This window comes from Pan paniscus, chromosome 14 (genome assembly GCF_029289425.2).
Source record: "Pan paniscus chromosome 14, NHGRI_mPanPan1-v2.0_pri, whole genome shotgun sequence".
Classification (NCBI taxonomy): domain Eukaryota; kingdom Metazoa; phylum Chordata; class Mammalia; order Primates; family Hominidae; genus Pan; species Pan paniscus.
The window spans coordinates 49,899,765-49,927,060 of NC_073263.2; the positions used below are offsets into that span (position 1 = coordinate 49,899,765).

At 37.2% G+C, this 27,296-nt stretch overlaps 1 protein-coding gene across 3 annotated transcripts in view; it reads left to right on the forward strand.

The window, feature by feature from the left end:
- RB1 (RB transcriptional corepressor 1) overlaps positions 1–24,548 on the forward strand; it is a 171,970-nt gene extending 147,422 nt beyond the window's left edge. The window contains exons 18-27 of one of the 3 annotated variants that reach the window (XM_003811422.5): positions 1,698–1,816; positions 4,909–5,054; positions 8,393–8,538; positions 12,460–12,564; positions 13,718–13,831; positions 13,925–14,088; positions 16,009–16,039; positions 19,342–19,484; positions 19,996–20,045; positions 22,653–24,548. In XM_003811422.5, coding sequence (XP_003811470.1) covers positions 1,698–1,816; positions 4,909–5,054; positions 8,393–8,538; positions 12,460–12,564; positions 13,718–13,831; positions 13,925–14,088; positions 16,009–16,039; positions 19,342–19,484; positions 19,996–20,045; positions 22,653–22,726 — 1,092 coding nt within the window. In that variant the 3' untranslated portion in view covers positions 22,727–24,548. Of the gene's footprint in view, positions 1–1,697; positions 1,817–4,908; positions 5,055–8,392; positions 8,539–12,459; positions 12,565–13,717; positions 13,832–13,924; positions 14,089–16,008; positions 16,040–16,184; positions 19,164–19,341; positions 19,485–19,995; positions 20,046–22,633 lie in introns of those variants that run through there. The other 2 variants (XM_055096764.2, XM_063595953.1) reach the window with 2 other exon arrangements.
- Positions 24,549–27,296: the final 2,748 nt, after the last annotated feature.

Genomic DNA, 27,296 nt, shown 5'->3' on the forward strand with positions numbered 1-27,296 from the left:
TTCCTTGAATACCTAGTTTGTTCAGAGTTTTTAACATTATGTTGAATTTTATCAAAGGCCTCTTCTGCAACCACAGATAATCATGTGGTTTTTGTCTTTAATTCTGTTTATGTGATGAATCACATTTATTGGTTTGCATATGTTGAACCAGCCTTGCATTCTGGGGATGAAGCCAGCTTGATCATGGTAGATAAGCTTTTTGGTGTGTGCTGGATTTGGTTTGCTAGTATTTTATTGTGGATTTTTTCATTGCTGTTCATCAGAGATATTGGCCTGAAGTTTTCTTTTTTTGTTGTATCTCTGTTAGGTTTTGCTATCAGGATGATGCTGGCCTCATAAAATAAGTTAGGGAGGAGTCCCTTCCTTTCAATTTCTTAGAATAGTTTCAGTAGAAATTTGTACCTCTGGTAGAATTCAGTTGTGAATGCATCTGATCCTGGGTTTTTTTTTTTTTTTTTGGTTGGTAGGCTATTTATTACTGCCTCAATTTCAGAACATGTTATTGGTCTACTTAGGGATTTGATTTCTTCCTAGTTCAGTCTTGGGAGGGTGTATGTGTTCAGGAATGTATTCATTTCTTCTAGATTTTTTAGTTTATGTGCATAGAGGTGTTTATAGTATTTTTCTGATGGTTGTTTGTATTTCTTTGGGGTAAGGGTGGTATATCCCTTGTCATTTCTGATTGCGTTTATTCCATTCTTCTTTCTTTCCTTCTATATTAGTCTAGCTAGTGGTCTATTTTATTAATTTTTTCAAAAAATAAGCTCCTGGATTCATTGATTTTTTAAGGGTTTTTTGTGTCTCTGTCTCCTTCAGTTCTGCTCTGATCTTGGTTATTTTTTGTCTTCTGCTAGCTTTGGGGTTTGTTTGCTCTTTGAACTGGTTTTAGTATCAATATTGTACTAGCTTCATAAAATGAGATGAGGAATGTTTCTAGTTTTTCCATTCCAGGAAGAAAATCTGAGTAAAAGTGGAATTATCTGTCCCTTGAATGTTTGGTAGAATTTACTGGTAAAACCAAATGAGCTTGATGTTTTATTTATGGGAAGATTTTAAATTATTGATTCAAATTATTTAATAGTTGCAGGACTATGTAAGTTATTTTATTTCTTTTTTATTGAGTTTTGGTAATTTGTATTTTTGTAGTAATTTTCCACTTGGTCTACGTTTTCCAATTTATTGATATAAAATTATTCATAATAATTCCCTATTATCTTTTTAATCTTTGTGATTTTGTCCCATTTTTCATACCTAATACTGCCTATCTATCTCTTTTCTTTATCTTGATCAATCTGACTGGAGATTTATTAGTTATTTCAAAGAACCCATTTTTGGCTTTGTTGACCAAACTGTGTTTTATCTTTGTTTTCAGTTTCATTAAGTTCTGCTCATGTCTTCATTTCTTTCTCTCCACTTTCTTTGTTTTTTTTCTGTCTTTCCTCCTAACTTCTAACTTATTTTCTAATATAAGCGTTGAAGGTTATACATTTTTCTACTTTTTTGTGTGTGGGAAGTACAAAAATTGTCAATTGGGAATTTCGAAGTAGAGAAAAATATTTCATTCTGACTTTTAAATTGCCACTGTCAATTGTGCCTAAAATTCATAGTACTTACCATGTCAAACAATATGATTTTGATATGTGCCTGGGAAAATTATGCTTACTAATGTGGTTTTAATTTCATCATGTTTCATATAGGATTCACCTTTATTTGATCTTATTAAACAATCAAAGGACCGAGAAGGACCAACTGATCACCTTGAATCTGCTTGTCCTCTTAATCTTCCTCTCCAGAATAATCACACTGCAGCAGATATGTAAGCAAAATATATGTTATGTTGACCATTCAAACTGCAAATAGATTTTAAGCATAAGTGCAATGTAACATTCTATAAAGAAACTGTAGGGAATAGAATTTTGAATAAGAATTGTTTCAGTTTTTAAGAAATTAGTAATAAAAGGTACATGACCCAAATAAAGTCATATAAAAGAGTACAGAGTGCTACTGAATCACCTAGGATTTGCATAATGAGAGCAGTTTTCATGGCAGAGTTGGCAGTTTAGGTGGAATAGGATTTCAATGTGGAAACTGGAGAGAATAGAGGAGACAGAGGAGTGTGTTCCAAGAGTCAGAATGGCATTAACTCAAAAATGTCAAAGGAAGCAGAAAACATTTTTCAGAGTGTGCAGGTCAGTCCATTTGGAGTGAAGCATAGGATAAGTGTAGGGAGAAGTATGGGATGTGGACTAACACACAGTTGATTAGTGTGTGCTGGTGATGATGATGGGAAAAGAAAATGTAAACCCAAATGTATCTGAAACAGGTCTCAATCAATGTAGTAGTTTATTTTGCCAAAGTTAAGGACGTGCCCAGGAGAGAGATCTGTGCCTTTCTCCAGTGATGATTTTGAGGGCTCCAATATTTAAATGGGAAAGTCAGTCTGGAGGGGAAAGAAAAAGGGTATGGTAATCCACATGTTGCAAGAGAAAAAGAGCAGGTAGAGGAATCGTCAATTATCTATCCATCTCATGCTGAGTGAATCGACACTTTACATAAGATAAGGTGAACATAGAGTCACTGTCTGTGGAGGTATTTAACCTTTTATCTGTATTTATTTGTGTGGGAACAAAAGGAAAGGCAGTTTCTTGCATGACTCAGATTTCAGCTTAATTTTTTCCTTTTGGCATAGTGAATTGGGGTCCCAAGTGTTTATTTTCCTTTCACAAAAGCAATCACTAACTGTGTGCTGGGCAATGGCCTAAGTACTTAAGATTTATTTTTTCATTTAATCTTCATAACAGCCCATAAGGTAATAGATACTGCTGTCAGCCTGTTAACTATAAAATAGGAATTAGAGAAATAAGATAACTTGCCTAAGGTCAATAGAATTCAAACCCAAGCTATCTAATCCCAAAGTCCAGGCTCTTAATTACTCTAACTACATTGCCTTTCACAGAAATGTGCCTAATATTTTGTTTCTGTTTAATTCTGTGTAGGAACTGACATTACAGTATTCTGTATTAGTGCAGGGGCCATTTTCCAGAGATGTCATTTTCATGCTAACTTGTACCCAAACTGTTTCTGGCATATGGAGACCCTGCCTTCATGTATACATTTGTTTCCTAACTAATGCATTGTATAAATAAGTTAAGCCTTGTTTTTTTAAAATTCAAGAAGCAGTCATCTGTAAACTGCCAGGAAGTGGTGTAGGCACTGGGAATACAGAAGTAAGATGGCCTGGGTCCTTCCCCTCATAGAGCTCACATTCTGGAGGAGGAACACAGGCAATGAACAAGTAAACCAAGATGTAAGATGATTTTAGAGTATAATAAGTGCTACAAAGGAAATAAACAGAGTGGTGTGAAAGAGAGAAACGGAGAGGCTGATAGAATGCTTAGTGGCACTTTCCTTTCTCTGATAAAGTGATATTTTGACGTCACACCTGAAGGGCAAGCTGATGCTAGCTAGGCAAAAACCTGCATGATGTGCATTCCAGGCAGAACAAACAGCAAGTGCAGTGGCTGTAGGGCAGATCAAACTTAGTTGGATTTAGGAACAGAAAGAAAGAAATCCTAGTGTGGCTGGGGTATTGGAAGAGGAGAATGGTGCAAGATGAGACTGAAGAGCTAAGCTAGGGTAGATCTTGTAGAGATCTCCACTCTCTAGCTGCTATCTGAAGTACAGGTGGGTTTGGAGGAAAGGGACAGGGCAAGGCAAAAAGCGAGGAAACCAATTTGGAGACTATTTCTGTAGTTCAGATGAGGGATGTAGGTGACTTGGTCTAAGGTATGGTATTAGAAATAGAAATGGAGAGATCTGGGGTGTATTTAGAGATAAATTAATAGGTTTTACATTGGTTTTATGTTGGATTTCAGGAATTTGGAAAATGGAGAAATTAAACATAACCCTAGGTTTTTGACTTAAGACACTAGATGTAATGTGGATCTATTCTTTGAGATGGGAAAATAAATCCAGAGCTCTGCTTTGTTCTTATTAAGTCTGAGATTCGAGTAGTTATATCCGGTAGGTAATTGGAGATTTACACCTAGAACTTCAGAGACTAACTTTGCCCAAGTTAGGCCAGTTTACGATACTGTCAGTGAACTGAATGAAAATCCAAAGTAGATACTAGACCAGACACTGGTCCTTCTAAAATCGTTGTGATAATGGGTCGCTTTTCTTAGTGGACTGGTTAATATACTACATGTTGTAGAAACATCCATAGTAAGGTACAAATTCTACTTCCTGTTCTCTTTGTTCTTAAAGTTTGTCTTTAAAAATAAGTTCATTTGCCAGCTACCAAAAGAAAATCAGAAAGTGGATCTAGATTATTCTGTTAAATAGGGGCAGCACAGAACGATAATATTTGTAATATCCCTGCCTTGAGTTATGCCTGACATATTTAGTATGGTGTAAATCTGTCTGAATAATGTTATTTGAAGTATTAATTCATAGAATTCTGTACTGTGTAATTTAGGTGTGTGTAAATCTGTGTGTATAACTGAAATCTTAGATATGAACCATAGTTATCGCTAAAAAAATTTTTAGAAGGAGAATCACAAAAACAAGATAACAGTATTTAATATCAATAAATTGTTTTTTAAGCTGGAATTACCTTATGGTCTCAATACCAATATAATTATTAAAATTGTACATTATACATATATAGCTATTTTTTTCTAATAAGGCAGTAATCCCCAGGAAAAGCCATTTATTAAAATAGAATTAGATATGATGATGACAAGCAGTTTTCCTATTAATATATCTTTCCCAGCTTGCATTTAAATAGTCTGCTATAATAGCAATTAAATAGACAAGATGTATCTGGGTGTATAACCTTGAAGTGTATGTATAATCTGTGATTCTTAGCCAACTTGAAATGAAGACTTTTCCTTTAAATATATCTAGGTATCTTTCTCCTGTAAGATCTCCAAAGAAAAAAGGTTCAACTACGCGTGTAAATTCTACTGCAAATGCAGAGACACAAGCAACCTCAGCCTTCCAGACCCAGAAGCCATTGAAATCTACCTCTCTTTCACTGTTTTATAAAAAAGGTTAGTAGATGATTATTTTCAAGAGCATGGACTCTGAAACTAGGCTGACTGGGTTCAAATCATGTTTCTTCTACTTTCTAGGTACATTACTGGGCAAGTCACTTAATATCTCTGTGTCTCAGTTTCCTCATCTATAAAATGGAAATGATAATGTTGCGAGATCTTTCTTGACTATTCAGAGTCGTTTTTCTGGCTGGAAACCTCTGTGACCGGTGGCGCCCTTGATCAATTTTTGCTCAGGCCCACCGGGCTCATTTCAGCCCCTTGGTCTGACAGGCTGCACTCGGCTCACACTACTGGCCTGGGTCCATGCCAGCCAGGAGCAAGTCAGACATGGAACGGAGAGGGGTGTGTGGGCAAGCATGAGATCTGGCCATTGCCCACAGTCAGAAATGCTGGCTGCTGCAGCGGGGCGGGCAGCTCCAGGTGCTGGCACAGGTGCCAGCTCTCTGTGAGGCTGCACCTGGACCAGACACACCACAAGCGGTTTCCACAGCTGGCACTGGGGAACAATAAAATGGCTCCCAGAAGCTTGGAGACGCCAGAAACCACAGGGCCCCAAAGAGGGAGTCACAGCCCTGGCTCAAGGAGCTCCCAATTCTGGGCTCCCCGAAGGGCCGCAGCTCTTCTCTCTTCTTTACCCACAACATGGCGAGCAAGGGGCATGTTTCAGCCCTGTTTGTGTTACAGCCCTTTCAGCCTCGCCATTTGGTGGGTCCTGAGTTCTTGTCCTGCAGCCAGGAAGAATGAGGTACACAGACAAGTGGAGGGTGAGCAAGATGAAGAGGAGATTTATTGAGCAATAGAACAGCTTAGAGAAGACCCACAGTGGGCAGCTCCTCTCTGTAACCACAAAGTCCCGATGAGTGTTCAGCTCCTAGCAGAGAAGGTAGCTCCTCTCTGCAGGCAGGTCGTCCCAACAAGTGTTCAGTTCTCAGCAGAAAGGGTAGCTCCTCTCTGCAGCTGCTCGTCCTGACAAGTGTTCAGCTATCAGTAGAGAGGGTAGTTCCTCTCTGCAGCTAGTTGTCTCTCCATCCTCTGCTCTGCTCTGGCTGAGACTCGGGCTTCTGTGGGCCTCAGCGGGAAGAAAGTGTGCACCGATTGGTACATGGGCGGCCACTAGTGGGCCCAGAAAAGGTACCACAAGTCCTCACTCCTGTCCGTGGGACTGGCAGCGCCCACCCCCAGCCTTCAGGCGCTCCCTGGCCTGAAGGTGGGGCCTCAACAGGGACTCATCCTCTACTGCTCAGGAGCCCATCTGCCTCCTGCCGCCATCCATGCGTCAAGGGGCACCTGTAGGCCAGTGCCAAGCTGCCCTCAGCCCCCGCCTCGGCTTCCCCCCCGTGCTTGTCAGCGCCCAAAGTCTGGAGAGGGCTGAGGCGGCAGGGGGCTGGCGTGTCAGCGCTGCCTTGAGCGTGCGCACATCTGGCTGGGCTGCAGCAGCACCCAGGCTCAGCCCTGACTTTGCTCCGAGATTGGAGTGGGCGCTGGCAGCAGGGAGAAACCAGGCAGTGGGAGCAGGCACTTCTGAGCCTGCGAGGGCGGTGGCGGTTGGGGGGTGCCTTCCCCGGCCCCCAAGTATACAGAGATGCCTGGGTCCACAGCCACGGTTTGGGTAGCTGCAGCTGCACTGGGGAGGGTGGGACTCCTACCTGCTCCCCAGCCCAGAGAGCACAGGGATGCCTGGGTCCGCAGCGGTGGCTTGGGCGGCTGCAGAAGCACTGGGGAACTCCTGTCCCAACTCGGAAGGGGCGGGGTTCCTGCTTGTCCCCGGCTCCTCCGGGCTTCCTGGAGCGTGCCGCCCCATCCACGCCTCCCTGCTGCAGCAGGTGTGATGTACATACAAAAGTAGTGTGTTGTTGCCTACTGCAGACACATTTCCTGGATATTTTCAGGACATTTAAGAAGGCCAGTAACCAGGTCATGTAGCATTCTGAGTGTGTATATATATGGTGGGGTGGGGAGGTTGATTTGAGTGTCTGTGCATGCGTATATACTTCCTAGTGCATATCCACTTGGAGCTCTTTGAAAGACAGTAAAAGGTCATGTTCCTCCATGATAATCTTTTTCCTGATTTTATTCAAGTAAGAATTATGCTGAGCTTTACAGGCATATTGTCAGATATTATCCTTAAGTTAGAGCAGTGGTTTTCAAAGTGTCGTTCCCAACCAGCAGAATCCACATCACCTGGAAATTGTAGAAATGAGAATTCTGGGGCTCCAGCCTAGACCTGCTCAATCAGAAACTCTTAAGATAGGGCCCTCAAAACCTTGTTTTAACAACCCTCCAGCTAAGTCTGATGTATGCTAAAGTTTAAGACCACTGAGATAAATTGTTAGCTTTAAAAATTTCAAATTACCTCATGCAAGTCGTTGAAAGAGATATATAAAAGGTCTTTATATGATATTTAAAGTAGATGAAGGAAAATTCAATTTTATGGATTCCTTTTTGCCAAATTTGCATTTTCAGTAGTATTTTTTATAAACTAAATAAATTACATATTGCAGTCATTTTACATATAGGTAATCTACAAGTTTACCATTTTTCAACAGAGTATGTTCCATTGGTATTTTATAGAGAAATGTGTGGTTTAATTTTTTTAGGATTGGAAAAATTCATAGACACTGGCAATTATATAATTTTAAAAAATGATTATTCCTCTTTAATATTGATAGTGGGAATGACCAGTGGTGAGTGATTATTAATGGAATTGAAACAAACCCTATTGGGTTTGTCTAATTTTACAGTGTCTTATGACCTTTCCTCCACTACTTCCCACCTCTGTCCCAATTTCATGCCATAATAGTTAATTCAGCAAGTATCATTCTGCCTTATATGTACCTATAACTGTGCTAACACAAGGAATCAATTATTTTTAAGGAAAATAGTGGTAGAAAAATCTTAAACATCACCACTAAAGAACTTATTCATGTAACCAAACACCACCTGTTCCCCCAAACACCTATTTTTTAAAAAAACTCATGCCTACATAATGAAGCCTCCATAAAAACTCAAAAGGACCTGGTTCTGGGAGCTTCTGGATATTTGCCCAACTGGAGGTTCCTGGAGAATAGCGTGCCTGGGGAGGGCAAGGAAAATCCATGCCCCTTCTCACATGCCTTGCCCTCTGCATTTCTTCATCTGTATCCCTTGTAATATGCTTCATAATAAACCAGTAAACATGTTTCTCTGGGGGAAAGAAAAGAGTGATAGAAAAGAGGTTTCTGTTAAAATGCTACTTAACAGCATTATAATTAGAGCAATTTCATGATTTGAAAAAAATCTACTTGTAATTCAAAATGAACAGTAAAAATGACTAATTTTTCTTATTCCCACAGTGTATCGGCTAGCCTATCTCCGGCTAAATACACTTTGTGAACGCCTTCTGTCTGAGCACCCAGAATTAGAACATATCATCTGGACCCTTTTCCAGCACACCCTGCAGAATGAGTATGAACTCATGAGAGACAGGCATTTGGACCAAGTAAGAAAATCAAGCACTTCACCTTCTCTCCTCCCTACTTACTTGTTAACTGATTTCTTTCTTTCTTTCTTTCTTTCTTTCTTTCTTTCTTTCTTTCTTTCTTTCTTTCTTTCTTTCTCTCTCTCTCTCTTTCTTTCTTTCTTTTTTTTCTTTTCTTTTCTTTTTTGAGATAGAGTCTCACTCTGTTACCCAGGCTGGAGTGCAGTGGCGCAATCTCGGCTCACTGCAACCTCCGCCTCCCAGGTTCAAGTGATTATCCCGCCTCAGCCTCCCAGGTAGCTAGGATTACAGGCGTGTACCACCACACCTTGTTAATTTTTGTATTTTAGTAGAGACAGGTTTTCACCATGTTGGCCAGGCTGGTCTCAAACTCCTGACCTCAGGTGATCCCTCTACCTAAGGCCTCCCAAAGTGTTGGGATTACAGGCATGAGCCACCGCACCCAGCCTTGTTAAGTGATTTCTAAAGAAAATATTAGATTCAAATGAGAAACTAGATCAATTTATTAGACTTAATATATGTTCACTTTTTGGCTACCATTTACATTTTTGTTGTAATTCTTAGAAATTAAAGCTTTAACACTCAAGAGTATATTTTAGTAACTGCTTATTTAATGACACAAAAGATCTTACCTGTAAAAAAAATAGCTGAAGAACCTTCTTATCACTGGCTTTTTCTATGTAGTAGTGAGCTAGATATCATTTTAGTGTGAAAAAAGCATGAGACTTAAGAATCAGTTGATTTAAAACAATACCTATTGAATGAATGAATGAATGAAATCAATTAGTTTACAATGAGAGAATCATTTTTCATCTCCTCCTTTTTCTCTATAAAATAGGTTAATAAGAACAATATACTTTTGGCTGGGTGCAGTGGCTCACGCCTGTAATCCTAGCATTTTGGGAGGCTGAGGTGGGCAGATCGCTTGAGCTCAGGAGTTTGAGACCAGCCTGGGCAACCTGGCAAAACTCTGTCTCTACAAAAAATTTAAAAATTAGCCAGGTGTGGTGACTTGCACCTGTGGTCCCAGCTACTTCGGAGACTGAACTGGGAGGATTTCTTGAGCCCAGGAGGTGGAGGTTGCAAGTGAGCTGAGATCACACCACTGTGCTCCAACCTGGGTAACAGAGCAAGACCTTGTCTCAAAAAAAATTTTGTTAATTAAAAAAATATATACATATATAGTTAATAGCTTTACTGAAATAATTCACACACCATAAAAACCACCCATTTAAAATGTACAATTCAGTGGTTTTTAGTATATTCACAGTTATACAAACATCACCACAATCAATTTTAGAATTTGTATCACACCAGAAAGAAACTCCATACCCTCAAGCAGTCACCCCCTATTCCCCTACCCCCTCAGCCCAAGGCAATACTAATCTATTTTCTCTCTATGGATTTGCCTCTTCTAGACATTTCATATACATGGAATTATATAATATGTGGTCTTTTGTGTATGGCTTCTTTCATTTAGCATAATGTTTTCAAGGTTCATCTGTATTGTAGCTTGTATCAGTACTTCATTCCTTTTCATTGCCAGACAATATTCCATTGTATGGATATATACCACATTATGCTTATCATTCATAAAGTGATAAACATTTGGGTTGTTTCCACTTTTTGGCTATTATGAATAATGTTACTGTGAACATTCATGTACATGTTTTCATTTCTCCTGGGTACATACCTAGGAGTAGAATTGCTAGGTCATATGATAATTCTATGTTAACTTTTTGAGGAATGCCCAGATCATTTTCCAAAGTGGCTATACCATTTTACATGCCTACCAATAATGTATGAGGTTCTAATTTCTCTATATCCTCACCAACTTTTTAGTCTTTTTTTTTTAATAATAGCCATCCTAGTGGGTATAAAATGGCATCTCAGTGTGGTTTGATTTGCATTTCTCTGATGGCTAGTGATGGTGAGCACCTTTTCATGTGTTTACTGGCCATGTGTATATCTTCTTTAGAGAAATGTCTATCAGACCGTTTGCCCATTTTATTTTATTTTATTTTATTTTTTATTTTTGACACGGAGTCTTGCTCTGTCGCCCAGGCTAGAGTGCAGTGGCACGATCTCAGCTCACGGCAATCTTCGCCTTCTGGGTTCAAGCAATTCTTCTGCCTCAGCCTCCTGAGTAGCTGGGATTACAGGTGTGTGCCACCACGCCTGGCTAATTTCTGTATTTTTAGTAGAGACGGGGTTTCATTATGTTGGTCAGGCTGGTCTTGAACTCCTGACCTTGTGATCCACCTGCCTTGGCCTCCCAAAGTGCTGGGATTACAGGCATGAGCCACCATGCCCAGCCCCATTTTGTTTTGAGACATGGTCTTACTCTGTCACCCAGGCTGGAGTGCAGTGGCATGATCACAGCTCACTGCAGCCTCGAATTCCCGGGCTCAAGTGTTCCTCCCACTTCTGCCTCCTGAGTAGCTGGGACTATAGGCACACACCACCACGCCGAGCTAATTTTTGTATTTTTTTGTACAGATAGGGTTTTGCCATGTTGCTCAGGCTGGTCTTGAATGGTTGAGCTCAAGTAAGCCACCCACCTTGGCCTCCCAAAGTGCTAGGATTACAGGCATGAGCCACCATGCCCAGACTGCTCATTTTTTAATAGAGTTATTTGTCTTGTTATTATTGAACTGTAAGGGGTCATTATGTAGTCTACATACAAGTCGCTTATCACATATATAATTTGAAAATATTTTCTCCCATTCTGTGAGTTGTTTCACTTTCTTGTTAGTGTCCTTTGAAACACAAGTTTTTTATTTTGATGATGTCCAATTTATGTAGTTGTTTTCTTGTTATTGATGCTTTAGTGTCATATCTAAGAAACCAGTGCCAAATCTGAAGTTGTTAAGATTTATCCCTGTTTTCCTCCAAAATGTTTATAGTTGTAGTTCTTACATTTAGATTTTGCTCCATTTTGAGCTAATTTTTTAATATAGTTGAGGTAGGGGTCCAGCTTCATTCTTTTGTTTGTGGATAACTAGTTGTTCCAGCACCATTTTTTGAAGAGTTTTTTTCTCTCTTCATTGACAGTTGTCAAAAAATCAGTTGACTGTAAATATATAAATATTTATTTCTGGACTCTCAGTTCTGTTTCATATGAGATCTACATAAGCTATTCTTATGTCAGGACTACACTGTACACTTGGCTGTAGGATGCCAAGCAAAAATGATTATTTGGCATTCTTGGCAATAGTAGGTAAGAGCAAGAATGTTGCAGAAGCAATGAGTACTTAAATTAGGCTATAAAGTTCATACAAATAAAGAAAATCTGACATTTTAAAGTCACAGGGAATCATTTTCAGATCTTATTTTTGCATTTAAAATATCTTTTATTGAAATGTAATACACATATGTAAAAACCTGTGTATCAAAAGGATACATTCTAACAAAAATTCATCAACTGAGCTTAGTTATATAACCAGCATCCAGATCAAGAAACAAAACATTGTCAGCAACACATAAGACTCTCTTACATGCTCTTCCAGTCACCATAGCCTCCTTACCACCACCACCAAGTGTGTTCAATATTATTTTATCTAATAGTTTGAAACATTTTCACACCTGGCTTTTTAAAGTGCTAGTTATACAAAATTAACTGATTCTACTTTCAACTTTTCTGGGAAACATTTAAGGGACAAGAGCCAAAGTTAGGGTAATTTACAAACCAGATGATCAGTCCTGAATAATTGAGCCTTGGTGATTTGCATTTTGTTCTTTAAACACACTTTGGGTTAAACACTTCATGTAGACTTTCAAACTGAGCTCAGTATGGAAAGAAATAACTCTGTAGAAGATTAAACCTTTCTTTTTTGAGGCTAAAAGAAAGAAAATGGTATTTTTTAAGAACAAAACCATGTAATAAAATTCTGACTACTTTTACATCAATTTATTTACTAGATTATGATGTGTTCCATGTATGGCATATGCAAAGTGAAGAATATAGACCTTAAATTCAAAATCATTGTAACAGCATACAAGGATCTTCCTCATGCTGTTCAGGAGGTAGGTAATTTTCCATAGTAAGTTTTTTTGATAAATCCATATCCATAACATAACATAGGTAATTCATTTGATCTCATTTATTCATTAATGAGATCATATATTCTGTCTGACCTTATTATGTAAATTCACAAATAAAAACTTTTATATTATTTATTTGTAACTTAAATAGAATTGGAAAGATAAGGGTAATTATGAAATTACCCATATTCATAGTTTTTTATAAAGTTAATAAATAATATTTTATCCCTGTAATAAGCAGGTATTTGTAATAAACTTGACATGAGTCATAGAACATTAGATATTCTTTGAAGTTATTTTTATTACTTTATAGGAAAAGCCAGTATAAATGCAGCCTTGCAAATCAATAATACAAATGTTCAGTATAAACACATTTTGTGTTTCCGGTTTACCTTCCCTTTAGAGAAATAGTAGTAGTAAAATATACTTGGTATGACACATTTCATATTGTTCTGTGGAAAGTGAGTTGTGGGATATTTTTCCCATTTATTTTGGAGTTTTCAAAAGTAATACAAACCAAGTCATTTTTGTTTGTATGTTTGAAGTTATTTTCTAAATTCAATCATTTTAATTGTATATATCAGAGGCATCTGATATAACCTCTGTGTTTTTCCCTAAAATTTGAGTGAAATCTAACTATCACTAAAATATAGTGCTTTTACTAAATGTCTACTTCTTGCAATTGAGTAATGTATACTGAAACCCTTATAGATTGGGGGGGATACCGGGAGGTACAGGCCAGAGAATGTAGTCCAAATATTGGTGGATAATATTATTGGCTTTCGCTCAGCTCTGGCCCTTTGATTCCCATCATGCTTTCCATTCTACCAGTCTATCTACTCCTCTCTTCCCAGTCTATCTACTCCTCTCTTCTTGGATGGCCAGCTCTTCCATCTGCTGCTGCCTGGCTATTTCTCTCAATCATTCTGTGACATTTCACTTCTAGAAGAGCAGCTATAATCCAAGCCTAAGAAGTAATTTTATTTATTTATTATTTTTTCCTTTATAATATGTGCTTCTTACCAGTCAAAAAGTATTATAAACTATTAGAAAAGAAAATCTAAAGGTGGAAATTTTAAAATTCATTTAACAAGTAAATTTTACTTTTTTATATTTTTTTACTGTTCTTCCTCAGACATTCAAACGTGTTTTGATCAAAGAAGAGGAGTATGATTCTATTATAGTATTCTATAACTCGGTCTTCATGCAGAGACTGAAAACAAATATTTTGCAGTATGCTTCCACCAGGGTAGGTCAAAAGTATCCTTTGATTGGAAAAATCTAATGTAATGGGTCCACCAAAACATTAAATAAATAATCTACTTTTTTGTTTTTGCTCTAGCCCCCTACCTTGTCACCAATACCTCACATTCCTCGAAGCCCTTACAAGTTTCCTAGTTCACCCTTACGGATTCCTGGAGGGAACATCTATATTTCACCCCTGAAGAGTCCATATAAAATTTCAGAAGGTCTGCCAACACCAACAAAAATGACTCCAAGATCAAGGTGTGTGTTTTCTCTTTAGGGAAGTAGTAAAGAATGAGAGGGGGATTATTTTGATCCAAGAATAAAAAATATAAAGCATTCTTCATTTCAAATAAGCTAGACTCTTGAAACTCTATTTGCTTATTTAAGTAACATAATAAGAATATGGGGGCGGGGTGAAGAAAATCTATTTACTTGGATGGGTTTACAGATTTAGTTATCAGCTTTCCTGACTGTTAGGTATCTTCTTTTGAGAACAATTTGAGAACCAGTTTGGTTATATGTTTCAAAACACTTTTATATTTTTGTAAATAGCCAATCTGCTAAACAAAGCAGGTTACTTTAGGTTGAGTACTTTTAGTTTGCAGTTTATTGGATGTCCTGTAAATTTTGCTTCCTGTGGATTTTTTTTCCTTTTGCTTGTTATATTAAATGTAGATTACTGTCAATTAAGTCTTTAGAGGTCCATCCCTAATCCTGCTGGCGGCCTCTTTACCACCTCACCTTGGGCAGGTCTCTATCTGTACTTCACAAGGGTGCTGTGGATCAGGGAAATGATGAGTATGAAGCTGTTTTAAATTCTCAGATGAAAGGTTGTATGCAACTACAAATCATTATATTATCTTCCATATCCAACCACAAGTGCTCTCTAGCTTTGAAGTGCTTCAGTTGACTAATTATATGTTATCATGGGCTATTTGAAACTGACTTTATTTGTGTAAAGTAGGAGGCAGATTAGCTAGTATAGTTAATGTAGTCTCATCTCAGAAATTATCAGCCCATATGGTTGTACCTAATGGGCAAGAAAAGGGGGCATATGTTGGCCTTTCAGAAAATATTTGCATGGTATATTTAATTATTTAAGTAGTACGTACTCATACTCTACAGAAAAATATGAAGTAAGAAATAATTGGCAATATGATACAAATGCTCTCATGTGTCTCTGTATCATCCTTTATTTATTTGGTGTTCTTGTAGTTGGATATCTGTGTACTGATATCTACTACTTGTTCTAAGCTGCTAAGATGCCACGTCATGTCTATTTAAGAAAATTTACATTGTTCCATGCCACTATATGAAAATGTATACTTAGGTAGTTTTTTTTAATAGTGATAATTAGTCCATATTATGGTGATAATGATGGCTACTTGCTGATCCTTAGTGAAATAAATTCTGTGTTGGTATTCTTCAGCAAAAACGTCACATTCTGAACATCCTAACTAATAAATCATTGACCAGGCATTAGGAGAGCATCTTAACACTCTACCCAGTACATTTAGGTACTCTGGTTAATCAAATATTATATGTAGAGTGATGGCCACTTATCAAGGAATTGGAGGGCAAAAAAATCTCTATATTCACTAGTTCCATGTTCATGTTTTCAAATCTTTGTCGAGTCATGTCAGGCTAATGATGTTCTTCAGCTTTATTATAAAGAACATAAATTATATGGTTCAAATAAAGACAGACTAATAAAGATTTCTGACTCTATGATATATGATAAATAGCCTTTACTATGTCAATATAGATGCTAATTAGAATTCTGATTATTACTTAATATTCTAAGTTTTTTCCAAATATAACTTGAATTTTAAATGAGAAAATATGAAAGAAATTTGATAACTTACCCATTGATTTATGAAGAACTAAGTAGGGGTAACCTTGAAACTTGCCTTTGCCCTCCCTAAATATGGGCAATGGCAGAATATGTTCTTGCAGACCTATAACTTTTGCTTTAAAACTAAGAGACTAGGTGAGTATATGATTAGACGGGCACTGTTAGAATAATTCCCAAATGAATATAGTTTGTCAGTGGTTCTAGGGTAGAGGTAACCTTTAATTTGGTATTCCTAATAGTTCAGAATGATGTATCTATGCTCATCTCTGCAAAATTGTATATGGTTTTTTATTACTAATTGGTATTTCATCTTAACTTGACAGAATCTTAGTATCAATTGGTGAATCATTCGGGGTGAGTATTTTCTTTCTATGAAATATAATAGTATGCATTGTAAGTATAAAAGAAATTAAAGCTTTCTATAATTTGAATTTCCAAATGCAGTTATTCAAACACCTCATCCAGGCATATTGCATAGGATTTTATGAGATATATATATCTCAGATTTACTTTCAAATCAAGTTTAATCTCAAATCATACTCCTAATTGGTGAACTTCAAAACTTTTCTAAATATCCACTTGAGATTATATAATACATATATACATTTGTGTATATACATACATATATACGTGAGCTGTTTTTGCTCACAACACTTCTATCACCAAATGTGTGAGATTTTTTTCTCACCCAAATCTATTCTTCAACTCTCTGGTGTTCTACAATTCAATTCAATTCTGACACTAATTACCCAGAGTCAGCATCAGACTCCACAGGTTCAAGGGCTCAGTCCCACAAAAATGGTCTCACTGCAGACACCAGTCACAAGTGTCAGGTCCCCAGGCTACACCACACTTCCGTCTGACTTGAATACAAAGTTGGGGGGTCCCGATAGTGCCTCTTCCTTACAGTTTGATCCACTGCCAGAACTACTCACAAAACTCTGGAAAATATTCTACTTACTATTATCAGTTCATCATAAAAGATACAAATGAACAGCCAGATGAAGAAATATTATATAGGGTGAGGTCCAGAAGAGTCCCTAGCACAGGGGCTTCTGTCCCTGGGGAGTTGGGGTGCACCACCTTCCTAGCACTTAGACATGTTTACCAACTCCAGAGATCTCCCAACCTTATTGTTGAGGGGTTTTTATGGGGGTTTCATTATATAGGCATAATTGATTAACTCAATTTCCAACCCCCTCCCCTCCCTGGATAGAGGGTGGGGCTGAAAGTTCCAAGCTTCTACTCAAGACTTGGTCTTTCTGGCAACCAGCTTCCACCCTAAATTAGCTAGGTACCCACCAAGTATCACCTCATTAGAACAAAAGATGGTCCCATCACCCTTATCACACATGAAATTCGAAGGGTTTTAGGAGCTCTGTCCCAGGAACTGGGGACAAAGACCAAATATCTTTCAATGATACCATGTATGTATGTACATAACCTCACAGGAATGTTTATAAAACAATTTTGAAATTCACTCATTATGAGTGTGATTTGAAATGAGATACTCCAAAATGTAAGCCCGATATCCAAATGTCACCAGCCTGTCCCTGCCTACTGGTCTCCTTCCATACATATGCACTTTTTGCTTGTCCTTCCTCTCAGACTTCTAGGATATTCTTGTTCTGGTACACTGATTAGGAATTGTTTACATGAGATCCTGCCTCAGTGAAAGTGGCAGAGCTTCATTCTAGGAGATCCAAGGGAAAGCTTTGCTTTGAAACATTTATTCTAGGCTGCAAATCCACAACCCTAGTTGGCCTTCCATTAAAGTCACTAATTCAGCAGTCCCATATTCAGTATGCATTACTGTTAATATGTTGCACCATCTCCATTCCCCTGAGAGCTTATATTTTTAATTTTTTAATTTTTATTTTTAGAGACAGTGTCTCACTCTGTCACCTACTTGTTGTAACCTCAAACTCCTCGGCCCAAGCAGTCCTCTCACCTTAGCCTCCCAAGTTGCCAGGACTACAGGCATGCACCACCATGTCCAGCTAATTTTTAAATTTTTTGTAGAGACAGGGTTTTGCCATGTTGGCCAGATTGGTATTGAACTCCTGGCTTCCACGATACCCCGTCTCAGCCTCCCAAAGAACTGGGATTACAGATGTGAGCCACTGCACCTGGCCAGAGAGCTTATATTCTTATAGGAATGGGAAGACTGCCTATGTTATGTGTTGCTACATAATACATTACCCCCAAACTTAGTGACTTAAAACAAACGTTTATTATCTCCATTTCTGTGGGTCAATAATCTAGGCATGACTTAGCTGGGCCAGAGTTTCTCCAAAGTCTGTGATCAAGGTGTCAGTTGGGCCTGCAGTCATCTCAAGGCTCCACTAGAGGAGCATTCACTGGCAGACTTATTCAAATGGCTGTCGGCTGATCCTCGATGGCTATTGGCCCCTCTATTGGTTTCTTGCCCTTGGGCCCCTCCATAGTACTGCTTGCTATTCACAACATGGCAGCTTGCTTTGCCCAGAGCAGGGACTCTGAGGGAGGCAGGGAAATAAAGAGCAAGAGAGAGGTCAGTCTTATTGTAATCTAATTCTGGAAATGACAGCCCATTACTTTTGGCATATTATTTTGGTTAGAAGCAAGACAACAGTAGATCTAGCCCACACACGAGGGGAGGAGGATCACACAAGGAGGTGAATACCAGGAGGTGGGGTCATTGGGAGCCATCTGAGAGGCTGCCCACCACACTGCCTCAAGTAACTAGGGAGAGGTAAAAGTTTATATGCCAAATGACCAAATATTAAAATGTGTGTTACAAATAGTTCACGATGGGCTCAGCTGTCAGACTTTACAAAGGAGCTATGGGACCTTATAAGGACAGCTGGAACTGGCTAGGTATCACATAGTGGTCTTCAAACATTTTTGCTTGCCATAACCTCTAAAATAATTGGGAAAAAGTTGAATGTACTTCCGTATCTTAAAGCTGATAATTTAAAATATTATACATTTAATAGCAGCATGGGATTTAGTTTTTGTTAAATTGTATATGTGCTCCAAATAGATTTACCATCAAAACCTGTTTTGAATTTAATATTGGGAGAATTCGCTAGTTTAATTTTTGGAAAATAAAGTATAATTGGCAAAGCTAATCCTCACTGTTGAATCCATCCCTCAAATCAGATATAATTTCTATCAGAAAGTCTATATGACTTGTCAACATAATACCCATAAAGTAAATCAAAAATTATTATTCATTGAACACATCATCTCTTATCAAATTCTTGTGACCTTCCTTCTGGTTGTATAATAGCCTAAAAAAAAAAAATGACAAAAGCAAGTTTCCAGAAAGCTGTTCTGACTTGCCTACTTCTGAAAAGTAGTCCTGTATGGTGGGTTCTGAAAATGAGGAACCAGGACTTGCAGAGTAGGCAGTTGCTGGAGGAAGAATGTGAGCTGCATGGGAAAAGACAGGAGGATTTACAAAGAGTGGGTGTTTAATTGGGGATGGAATTAGGTAGTTATTCTGATTTTTAGATTTTTCATATCTTTTATTTGGTCCAATGAAGCAGAAAATTTAAATGAAGTTATTACCTCTGCCTGATTTTTGACACACCTCAAACTATAACTTGAGGTTGCTAACTATGAAACACTGGCATTTAATGATTTAAAGTAAAGAATTCTGTAATTTGTAGACTTCTGAGAAGTTCCAGAAAATAAATCAGATGGTATGTAACAGCGACCGTGTGCTCAAAAGAAGTGCTGAAGGAAGCAACCCTCCTAAACCACTGAAAAAACTACGCTTTGATATTGAAGGATCAGATGAAGCAGATGGAAGGTAGGAACCAGTTTTGAATGTTTTCCAGTAGCTGAGATGGTCATCTGGGGAATCCAGAGTCTCAGCACTGCTCCTGGCTTATACCAATTTCTTTCATGCCAAGTTTATTTGGAAGTTGTGAGAATGGCTCAAAATAATAGATATGAGTGTAGTGCAAAGTTAAAAACATCTTACAAATTGCATACCAACATTCAGTGAAGATATCTAATAAACCCTGATCTTTTTTACAAAGCTATTGATAAAATTTTGTTATTCTTAACATTAAATTTAAAAATGTTTACTCTTGAAAAATATTAACCACTGTATTTTGTGAGAACCACTGAAAAAATACATAGCATCATAAATTTGTGACATTTATGTTTTAGATGGTTAGTTTTTAAATTTTAAAATTAAAAGCTACTCACTAAAATAATAGCATAAAATAAGTCATCGAAAGCATCATAGTTACTGGAAATTTGAGTTTTCCATTTATAAATACACATGAAATATTTTGCATTTTTTAAATCTGCAGTAAACATCTCCCAGGAGAGTCCAAATTTCAGCAGAAACTGGCAGAAATGAGTAAGTACTTTTTTCACCTTGTGTAAATGAAAGAAACAATTGTTTACACTGTAAGAAGTCTTTTCGTTATATAAAAGAATGTATAATTTCTTCAGTTGGCAGGTTTGTTTATGCATTTAAAATATAATTCAATCAAGGTTATTTATCTACAAACATTTGTGGATTAAATGTATGATGTAAAGTGAAGGTCATTTTTACCCTTTCTGTGATCTTTCATGCAGGAAGACTAAGAAGTGAAACATTGCTTGACCACATTCAACACAAATGGCTACAGTTAGAAAATACTTTAGCAGAACTACAAAGAGGAACTATTTGGGAGTGTTAGATATAGGGAAAAGTTTTATAAACCTAGCATATGTAAACATCATCACCCTTATTTAAGGAATAACCTTTGATTCTACCATTATTAAACTTTCCTTATTTGCAAATCTTAAAACAATTTCAAACAAAAGTTTCCATTACTGGAAATCAGAATTTTAATAAAGAACACTATGTCATTTTCCAAGTTATACAGAGTGATATCATGTTAGGGTAAGTGGAATTCTATTCAAAACTACTCTGAGACTAGACAAAAAAATTAATCCAAGTATAGTAGATGGAAAGCACATTAGGAAAGAGATAAATGTTCACTAACTACTATTGGGTTGTCTTAGGTAGTTATGGTAGTGAGTGTAACATTTCCCAGTATCTGCTGCCAGATCCATTGATAGGAAAAGGAACTGGGATTTTGAAAGAAGACAAATATTCAGGAGATAGGTGTTAAAACAATCATTCCTAGGTCACAGGACACACTAATGAGAACAATACCAATTAACATGAGAGGCTTTCTTTTAATACATCTTTGTAGATACTAACTTTGAAAATAAGATATTTAAAAGGATGCTTTTTTCTATGTATTATTTTTAAAGTGTAATTAAAACTAAATAAATAAAACAAAATTTTCTAGTTATAAATGAATCTCTTTTTGGATTTTATGTCAACTTACATATTCCTATTTTAACTTTTAAATAGTTGCATCTTTTCCCCTCAGTACATGAAAATAGACAAGAGGCTCATAACCAAAATCAGGCCTTGAAGACATATGGAAACATTTTGGAACCCACAAATATGCACTTAAAAAGGAGCTGAAAGCTGTAAAAACATGTATATTTTCTTAGAGAAGAGTTCAGTTGCTATAGTTAGTACATTTCCCAGTGACACACTTAGCTATGATGGCGAGCTTCCTCTGCCAGGCCAAAGTTCAGGACCTTTGTGCATCTACAAAATTGTGACAAAGCAGGCAGAATTTTAACCCCTGAGGCTAAGGCATTTCTTTAGGATGCTCTTCAGCTTTTCTTAAAGAATTACATTTAGAAAAGATCATCATACAATGCTGGATTGCCCAGAATGGAAGGGCATTCCATTTTTCCAAATGTGCTTCTTTATAAAGAACTCATGCCTACCTCTAAAATCAAGTTAAGAATTTTAAAGAAATTTAATAAGTATCCCGGCTTTGTCTATATTGTAATTCATAATATGCTTTTAACATGGCCATGCCCCAGGTAGGCATGATGGCTCATGTCTGTAATACCAGCACTATGGGAGGGCAAGGTGGGAGGATTGCTTGAGGCCAGGAGTTCAAGACCAGCCTGGGCAACATAGCAAGACCCCATCTTTACAAAAAAATCCAAAAATTAGCCAGGCCTGGTGGCATGTGCCTGTAGTCTTGGCTACTGGAGAGGCTGAGGTGAGAGAATTGCTTGAGCCCAGAAGGTCAAAGCTGTAGTGAGCCATGATCATGCCACTGCACTCCAGCTTGGGCAACAGAGCAAGACCTTGTCTCAAAAAAAAAAAAAAAAAAAAATCCATGCCCAGTTTAAATGAGCTATGATTTGATGTATTTGCAGTACCTGCAAGGCATCTGCAAACATAAGGGAACCTATAGCTTTGTAAAGAATACCACCACTCACTCTGGCAGATTCAGTCTGGGCCAGCCGAGTATTCTAGTCTGCTGAAGTATATGCCAAGCATCAACCACCTCATCTCTAGAATAGTGGCCTACAAAATGGGGCATACCTGAAGTATGCAAGGTCATCTTTTGGGGTACATAAAGTAGACGTTCTATTTATCTCATTTTAATGTTTGCTTGGGGTATGTGTTTTATAATTTGTACATACATACATATTTTTGTGGTACAGGCTTGGAAAAAAATTTACTTACAGGGATATATGATTTTTAAAGATTTGGAGACCACTGTTTTTTTTGGGGGTGGGGAGGGAATTTTTGTTTTTTTTTTAATTGATATATCATAGTTATACATATTTTAGGGGTACATGTGATGTTTTGATACGTGTACACGATGTGTAATGATCAAATCAGGGTTATTGTGATATATATCACCTCAAACATTTTTCTTTGCATTGGGAACATTACAATTCTAGCTATTTTGAAATATGCAGTAAATTAACTGTAACTCCCTACGGTACTGTCAAATACTAGAATGAAGACCACTGCTTTTGCAAGGTCCTGAGCGCCATCAGTTTGACATGAGCATAATATATATGGCAGCCACTTGCCAACTTACCCAGTACCATCAATGCTGTTAACAGTTCTTCATCCTTTTTCCAGCTTCTACTCGAACACGAATGCAAAAGCAGAAAATGAATGATAGCATGGATACCTCAAACAAGGAAGAGAAATGAGGATCTCAGGACCTTGGTGGACACTGTGTACACCTCTGGATTCATTGTCTCTCACAGATGTGACTGTATAACTTTCCCAGGTTCTGTTTATGGCCACATTTAATATCTTCAGCTCTTTTTGTGGATATAAAATGTGCAGATGCAATTGTTTGGGTGATTCCTAAGCCACTTGAAATGTTAGTCATTGTTATTTATACAAGATTGAAAATCTTGTGTAAATCCTGCCATTTAAAAAGTTGTAGCAGATTGTTTCCTCTTCCAAAGTAAAATTGCTGTGCTTTATGGATAGTAAGAATGGCCCTAGAGTGGGAGTCCTGATAACCCATGCCTGTCTGACTACTTTGCCTTCTTTTGTAGCATATAGGTGATGTTTGCTCTTGTTTTTATTAATTTATATGTATATTTTTTTAATTTAACATGAACACCCTTAGAAAATGTGTCCTATCTATCTTCCAAATGCAATTTGATTGACTGCCCATTCACCCAAATTATCCTGAACTCTTCTGCAAAAATGGATATTATTAGAAATTAGAAAAAAATTACTAATTTTACACATTAGATTTTATTTTACTATTGGAATCTGATATACTGTGTGCTTGTTTTATAAAATTTTGCTTTTAATTAAATAAAAGCTGGAAGCAAAAAGTATAACCATATGATACTATCATACTACTGAAACAGATTTCATACCTCAGAACGTAAAAGAACTTACTGATTATTTTCTTCATCCAACTTATGTTTTTAAATGAGGATTATTGATAGTACTCTTGGTTTTTATACCATTCAGATCACTGAATTTATAAAGTACCCATCTAGTACTTGAAAAAGTAAAGTGTTCTGCCAGATCTTAGGTATAGAGGACCCTAACACAGTATATCCCAAGTGCACTTTCTAATGTTTCTGGGTCCTGAAGAATTAAGATACAAATTAATTTTACTCCATAAACAGACTGTTAATTATAGGAGCCTTAATTTTTTTTTCATAGAGATTTGTCTAATTGCATCTCAAAATTATTCTGCCCTCCTTAATTTGGGAAGGTTTGTGTTTTCTCTGGAATGGTACATGTCTTCCATGTATCTTTTGAACTGGCAATTGTCTATTTATCTTTTATTTTTTTAAGTCAGTATGGTCTAACACTGGCATGTTCAAAGCCACATTATTTCTAGTCCAAAATTACAAGTAATCAAGGGTCATTATGGGTTAGGCATTAATGTTTCTATCTGATTTTGTGCAAAAGCTTCAAATTAAAACAGCTGCATTAGAAAAAGAGGCGCTTCTCCCCTCCCCTACACCTAAAGGTGTATTTAAACTATCTTGTGTGATTAACTTATTTAGAGATGCTGTAACTTAAAATAGGGGATATTTAAGGTAGCTTCAGCTAGCTTTTAGGAAAATCACTTTGTCTAACTCAGAATTATTTTTAAAAAGAAATCTGGTCTTGTTAGAAAACAAAATTTTATTTTGTGCTCAATTAAGTTTCAAACTTACTATTTTGACAGTTATTTTGATAACAATGACACTAGAAAACTTGACTCCATTTCATCATTGTTTCTGCATGAATATCATACAAATCAGTTAGTTTTTAGGTCAAGGGCTTACTATTTCTGGGTCTTTTGCTACTAAGTTCACATTAGAATTAGTGCCAGAATTTTAGGAACTTCAGAGATCGTGTATTGAGATTTCTTAAATAATGCTTCAGATATTATTGCTTTATTGCTTTTTTTGTATTGGTTAAAACTGTACATTTAAAATTGCTATGTTACTATTTTCTACAATTAATAGTTTGTCTATTTTAAAATAAATTAGTTGTTAAGAGTCTTAATGGTTTGATGTTGTGTTCTTTGTATTAAGTACACTAATGTTCTCTTCTCTATCTAGGAGAAGATAGATAGAAGATAACTCTCCTAGTATCTCATCCATTCCTAGCCTTTAAGGGGCTCTATATGCTAGAGATTTCCAAATTTATTTCTTCAGCCCTGATCTTTTCACAGAGGTCAAGGCTTTTATAGCCAACGGAACTCTTGATTCCTACTCCCCTCTACCCAATGTCTCCAAATATAAACTAAAATCAAATAAATAAAAATCTTTTTTTTCTACCCTGGTCTTTCTCCATTTTATTAAACACTTATCAAGTCAAAAACTTAGAAGCTATCTATTAATTCTTGTCTGGACCACTGCTAAAGACTTCTAACCAGTCTCCCTGTTCCCTTTCTTTCTTTACTGTCAAACTCCATAAAGAACAAAAATGATTGTTTAAAAATATAAATTGATTCACATTGCTCTCTACTTGAAGTACTTAACAGGAATTATAAAGCCCCTACTGACTTCCCATCCTCATCTTGTAGAATTTTCTCCTTGTCACTGTGCTTTAGCCACACTGAACCTTTTTCTTTAAAACGCCAAGCCTATTCTTACCTTAGGCTTTTATATTTCTTCTTCCTTCTGCCTGGAATACTCTTTTCCCACAGTTTTGCATAGCCAGTGCCTTTCTGTCTTTCAGAACTCAGCTCAGAGGGCTTCCTTGACCACCAAGCTAAAATCATCACTGTGTATTGTATCATTCTCCTTCAAAAGTGTAACAGCATCCATCTATCACTATTTCCCACCATCTGAAATTGCCTTTCTTGTTACCTGTCTCCCCATCCCTAGCCACTCCCCACCCCAGATTGTAACCATCAGCCTATCTATTCTTATTTACCACTTTAGGTCTAGCACCTAGAAAGTCCATCTGTAGAGTAAGAAACAGAATATATGTTTTCCATATTTTTCCAAGTATGTGACAACAAACAACACTCTCTTCCTCTTTTAAAATGCCACGTACTAGTATCTACCATATTCCAGGCACAGTTCTAAATGCTAGAGCTATAACAATGAATAAATAAAACCAAAATCCCCATCCTTGCAGAACTGACTTTCTAGTTTCAGGCAAAGAGAGCAAATGAATGAATAAATGAGGAATACATAGTATGTGAGATTGTATTAAAGACTGCAGAGAAAAACAAAGCAAAGAGGAGGGCAAGGAAGGCTGGTAGGGAAAGGAGTTTTAAAATTTAAAAGAGAGTGATCAGGGAAAGACTTGAGTGATATTTGGGCAAAGATCTGAAGGAGACAAGAGAGTGAGCCAGACACAAGCAGGAGTCAAACATTCCACAGAGAGAGGTAGGAGTATGTCTGGTGTGTTTGAAGAACAATTAGGAGGTCATAGCAAAATGGGCAGCAAGTATCTCTCTTCGTCTAATGCAAAGTATAAAAGGCCTTTATGTATATTACAAGTGTATAATCCTTTATCTGTAGTTCCAAAATTGAGAAAGCTTTAAAATCCAAGTGATTCTGTGTGTTTTGTGCCAAAAGTCATATGGCATCAAAACCATAGGTAAACTGGCACAGAGCTATTTATAATCTTTATCATAATTGGAATATTCTCATTTCACTGCAGAAATATTAATATGTTTGATTGGGAGCTAACCCAGACCCACCTTAGGTGTTAGGTATTATTTGGCATACGTACCATATTATCATTCTAATCATTCTAAACTCCCCCAGAATTATGAAACCCATCTGGCACCAAGGGTTTCAGACAAGGGGTTATCTTAAATTTATATGATTTCTCAAAAACATGGCAGATGAAATTCTTTCCTTCTGGGACAGTGACATGTTTGTTCCTGAAAGAAGAAAGGCAAAGTGCGCAGAGCAGGAAAAGCAGCAAGCATATCTCAGTAGGCTGTATTTATATTGGGCGGGGATCTTAAATGAAATGCAGTCTCTTAGGTCACGTCAAAATCAAGCAGCCTAAATGACACTAAAAAATTTTGTCTGCATGGCAGAGAATTGTTCACTTCTAGAGATGAATTTAGTATTCCAATGAATAAATACTCACTATAATAAAAGGGGCAAATTCAAATTCATATATTTACTTTTTTTTTTTTTTTTTTGAGATGGAGTCTCACTCTTGTTGCCCAGGCTGGAGTGCAATGGCACGATCTTGGCTCACTGCAACCTCTACCTCCCGGGCTCAGGCGATTCTCCTGCCTCAGCCTCCCCAGTAGCTGGGATTGCAGGAGCACACCACCACGCCGGCTACTTTTTGTATTTTCAGTAGAGATGGGGTTTTGTCATGTTGACCAGGCTGGTCTCGAACTCCTGACCTCAGGTGATCCGCCCACTTTGGCCTCCCAAAGTGTTGGGATTACAGGTGTGAACCACTGCACCTCGCCTATTTACTTTTTCATTACAGCTTTCTAAAGGTACAAATGGCCAGGAAGAAACTAGTTATACTAGTTCTATTATCATCTGGATGGTTTCATAGAAACTTGCTTTTAGAAGTATATTTTTGTTCCTCATTTTAGGGCCAATATAGTATACATAGCATAGGTAAAGTTTCAGTAGAATTTTCCTTTGGACTAAATAGATATTTTACAGGACGACTCAAACCTTACCTCCAGAAATATTAAATTTCCACCATAGGTGTAGCTTCTTAAATAGAAATATGGTAGCACTGTATAATATCTACGTGAGATTCAAACAAGCTCTTTTAATACACAGTAAGCATAGTCATCCATTCTCAATACTT